At 45.9% G+C, this 4,988-nt stretch overlaps 1 protein-coding gene across 1 annotated transcript in view; it reads right to left on the bottom strand.

Annotated features, from left to right (window-relative positions):
- SARM1 (sterile alpha and TIR motif containing 1) overlaps positions 1 to 4,988 on the bottom strand; it is a 24,747-nt gene that overhangs the window by 15,071 nt on the left and 4,688 nt on the right. Inside the window, 1 exon segment of the mRNA XM_015566798.1 lies at positions 8 to 233. Within this exon segment, the coding sequence (XP_015422284.1) occupies positions 8 to 233 (226 nt within the window).

The following is a 4,988-nucleotide window of genomic DNA, read 5'->3' as shown; positions in this document are numbered from 1 at the left end:
CCAGTACAGCCAGTACAGCACCGCATCCAGGCCGCCGGCCGCCACCAGCCGCTGGCACGTCTCCTCCGAGTGCTTGAACATGTGCTCCAAGATGCCGGCCACACTCCGAGCCAGCTCCACCGGCTCGCGTTCCTTTGCCAGGTTCAGGATGACGCCCAGCCCGATGCGCGCCACGCGGTCCCTGCCGGAAGAAAGTGGAGGGGACGGTGGAGTTGCCGTGTCTGGCTTGCCCCCTGGTCACTAGTATATTCTGTGGGCCTCATATAAGACATGAGAGAGAGCATTATTCTCCCTGCCTCCCCCCCCTCCACCACCACCTCTTGCCTGGGAGGACCAGACTTCTCTGATTATAAGGGTGCTTTCTCCTGGCCTCACCCATTCCCTTTCCTATACCCTCCCTTGGAGAAGCTATATGGGTCCTGGTTAAGAAACCTGGCTCTGGAGCAGATCCCCTGGGTCCTGCTTTCAAATTCTTTGCCATTTTCTAGTTGCGAGACCCTGGGTACCTCCCTTTACCTTTCTACCTTAGTGTCCTCATCTCATAAATAGGATTATAAACACCTACTCTATAGGTTTATGGTGAGAATGAATGTGATAATCCGTGTAAAGTGCTTGCCACAGTGGCTGGCACATAGGAAAGACTCAATGTTAACTTCTTATCATCATTTGAAGTGTCACTTGAAGCACACCCCTCTGGCCTTGCCTTCAAACTTCTCTTCACTCCATGCTGCACGACTGAGTGTATTTACTCATTCATTCAAAAGACATGTACTGAGAAGCTACTGCGTGCCAAGCACTGAGCTAGTGGCTGAAGTTAAACAGTGACTAAGAGTGACTCAGCTAATATGGAGACAAACAATAAGCAAGTAACCAGGGAATGAACAGGATAACAGTGATATGGCCAGAATGCTAGCAAAACCAGGTGACACAAGGGAGAGTGCTTGGGTGCAGGGATATGTCTGAGGAGATGCCATCTGAGGGTTAAATGTCCAGAAAGCCCTGCCTGCAAGTATCTGGGAGATCATAATAGGCAGAGAGGACAGCCAGGACAAAAGCCCTGAGGGCTGATGGGCCTGACGTATTTGAAGAAGAGAAAGCCAGAGATATTTGCAGTGTCTAAAACCAACAAGGAAAAATATAAAACCAACAAGGGATTCATATATAATCTATATAAGTAAATATTCGAATCCACAAGAAAAAGGCGATAAACCCAATAGAAAACGGGCAAACGACACAAATGAGCAACTTACAAAAGAGGAAATCCAAAATGCTAACAAAGAGATGCTCTAACTCATTATTAATCAGAGAAGTGAAAATGAAAACAGCAATGACTTGACACCTATTAGCCAGGCAAAAAGCAGAAGCTGGGCAACACGAAGGATTAGTGAAGTGTGGGGCCATGAACACCCTGAAGCCCTGTGGGTGGAGATACAGGCTGGGACAGTCCATTTGGGGAGCAGGCTGGGATGAGTGGGTGAAATTAAGATGAGACACACCAAATGGACCAGAAATTGGGGCTCTTAGATTTCTATTTCAAAGAGATCCTAACACAGATCCACAAAAGGACATAGCCAGGTTCATGCTCTGCCGTGTTATCTGTGGTGGGGGGAACTGGGGACAGTCCAGTATCAAGCCTGGGACAGTGGAGAGATAATATGGGCAGGTACCCAGTCTGGAGGACCGTGGAGCAGTTACAAGTAACTGAGCGGATGATAACATAGCAACATGAAGGATTTTAACATAACACTGAGTGGGGGAAAGTAAGAAATGGAATATAATTCAGCACAATTTGTGAAAATTAAAAATGTATGCACAAAACAAGAACAAAGATTTTACCAGAATACAGATAGGAAGATATGTATTATATGTTGAATGGTTGCCTATGGGATTAAGTCAGAAAGATGGTGGGGACATTAGTCAAGACAAGGGGAACTTCTGGTCAAGATGGCAGCATAGGATCAACCAAAGGACTTATGTGCATGCATATGAGCAAAACAAATGGACACAGACTGTAGGGGGTGAGGGTTTGTGCCTGGGGGAGAGGGTGGCAGGGGAGAGGTCCATGGGGGGGGGGAAAAGGAGACTCATGTAATACTTTAAACAATAAAGAATTTTTTAAAAACTAACATAATAGACTGAAGGAAAATAAAAGATGGCAGCATAGGAAAACATGGTGGTACTCCCCTCATCTCAAAACCACATAAAAATTATGTACAACTAAACTACAGAACAATCATCATTCAGAACCATGTGAAAGCAAGCTGAATTAAAGTCCTACAGCTAGGGAATTAAAGAAGGTGACACATCAAGACTGGTAGGTGAGGTGGAGACAAGTATGAGCTGGTCCCATACCCATGTGTATCAGGAGTGAGGTGTCCCAGCTCCACACTAGACTCCCCAGCTCAGGGCTCCAGTGCTGGGAAGAGAAGACCTTATAATTTCTGGCTGTAAAAACCAGTGTACATTGAGGTTGAGGGAGACAGAGGCTGTTGGAGTCCCAAGCAGTTCCTCTTTAAGTGCACAGACTAACTTGAACTCACTTCTTGTGAGCTCTGACATGGGGGTTGGGGGGCAGCAGCTTGAAAGGCACCAGAGACAAATGGAGCTGAATTGACCAGCATCAGGGCTGGGGGTGCAGCTTTCTCCCAGGCAGACGTCATTGTTCCTTTGATGAGCCCTCCCTCCACAGAGCCATATCTGAGACCCCATTAACCTGATTCCCTGAGGCTCTGTGCCACCCAATTTTCAGGCCCACCTAAGTTGTTTCTGGTGGCTTTTCCATATGATTGGCCTGACCTGGTTCATGCTTCAGACTTTGCTAAAATCTTTGAAACAAGCAGCATCTGACCTCAGCGAGCCCCATACCTCTCACTAAGTGGCCCTAGGCCCAGCACTAGCAGCAGCCAACCTTGGTTCAGAGCTTGACCTCGCTGGGGCACCTCCAAGCCCATCATAAGGAGAAGCCATTTGCAGATTGCTTTGTAGCTCATGCCAGGTGGTCCGGGGCAAAATACAGGTGGCAGCTGACTTTGGCCTGTACTCCCCAGGAGGCCCTAGAGCCATCACACCCAGTGGACAGCTTCATACCATGTTGAAGCACCATCCCCCAACCACCTTCACAAGCAACACACTCACGGGGTAGACTCAGAGGGCACCAGAGCCCTGCTTAAGTAAGTCCTGCTCTATAGGGTGGGCCCTGTACAGCTGATCCTCCATGGTGGTTGAAGGTTACAGCCAGTCCTTGCAGCTGATCATCCTGGGGGTAAATCCCTCCCATTGACATGCCAACAGCAATCAAGGCTCAACCACAAGAGGAAGCTGTATGCAGCCCACAAAGAGGGCGCACCTTGAGTGTCCAGCTTGGGTGATTGGGGAGGCTATGCCACTGGACCCTACAGGGCACTGCTACATTAGGCTACTCGATCTAGCCTGGGAGACGTAGCAGCTCTACCTAACACATAGAAACAAACATAGAGAGGCTGCCAAAATGAGGAGACAAAGAAACATGTCCCAAATGAAAGAACAGACCAACACTCCAGAAAAAGAACTAAACAAAATGGAGACAGTCAATCTTATCTACTAGACGAAGAGTTCAAAGCACTTGTTGTAAGGATGCTCAATGAACTTAGTGAGCACCTCAACAACATAAATAAAAGACCAATAAGAAATTAAGAGAGGAAGCTGTATGCAGCCCACAAAGAGGGCGCACCTTGAGTGTCCAGCTTGGGTGATTGGGGAGGCTATGCCACTGGACCCTACAGGGCACTGCTACATTAGGCTACTCAGTCTAGACTGGGAGACGTAGCAGCTCTATCTAACACATAGAAACAAACACAGAGAGGCTGCCAAAATGAGGAGACAAAGAAACATGTCCCAAATGAAAGAACAGACCAACACTCCAGAAAAAGAACTAAACAAAATGGAGACAAGCAATCTACTAGACACAGAGTTCAAAGCACTTGTTGTAAGGATGCTCAATGAACTTAGTGAGCACCTCAACAGCATAAATAAAAGACCAATAAGAAATTAAGAGCATACTAATTGAAATGAAGAATAATTTATAGGGAATCAACAGTAGGGTAGAAGGCTGTAGAGTATTCTAAGCTTATTTTGCACAAAATTTGTAAACCACGCAAAGAAATAATAATAATAATAATAATAATAATAAACAAGGATAGTGTAAGGAGCCTGTGGGACAACTTCAAGAACACCAACATCTGCATCGTGGGGGTGCCAGAAGGAGAACAGAGAGAACAAGAAATGGAAAACCTATTTGAAAAACTAATGACAGAAAACATCTCTAACTTGAAGGAAATAGACATTACAAGTCCAAGATGAATCCAAAGAGGCCCAAACCAGGACACATCATAATTTATTTTTTTATTTTTAAATATATTTTATTGATTTTTTACAGAGAGGAAGGGAGAGAGATAGAGTTAGAAACATCGATGAGAGAGAAACATCGACCAGCTGCCTCCTGCACATCTCCCACTGGGGATGTGCCCGCAACCCAGGTACATGCCCTTAACCGGAATCGAACCTGGGACCTTTCAGTCCGCAGGCCGACGCTCTATCCACTGAGCCCAACCAGTTTCGGCAGGACATATCATAATTTAAATGCAAAAGGTTGATTTAAATTTTTTTAAAAAATTAAATAGAAAAAATTCAAAAGGTTAAAGACACCAAGAAGCCCTGGTCCTGGTCGGGTAGTTCGGTAAGTTACAGCGTAGTCCCAAAACATCAAGCATCAATAAAATATATTTTAAAAAAAGAAAAGAAGAAGTTGGTTGGCAGAGGAAGAACAATATTTCGTAAACACACATCATCTGTGTGTCACTCCGTTCTTTCCCTTCCAGCCTCCTCCAGGCACAGTCCAGAGGAGTAAGGAGATTCTACCTTTCTTTGGAAGGACTCTGATCCCCAACAGGCGCGCTGGGATCTGTCCTTGGTCCTGAAGTGATACCTGAACCAATGCCAAGTGATACAAG

This window comes from Myotis davidii, unplaced genomic scaffold (assembly GCF_000327345.1).
Source record: "Myotis davidii unplaced genomic scaffold, ASM32734v1 scaffold363, whole genome shotgun sequence".
Classification (NCBI taxonomy): domain Eukaryota; kingdom Metazoa; phylum Chordata; class Mammalia; order Chiroptera; family Vespertilionidae; genus Myotis; species Myotis davidii.
Note: the sequence above shows the minus strand (reverse complement) of the source record. Positions and strands in the feature narration are given on the sequence as shown.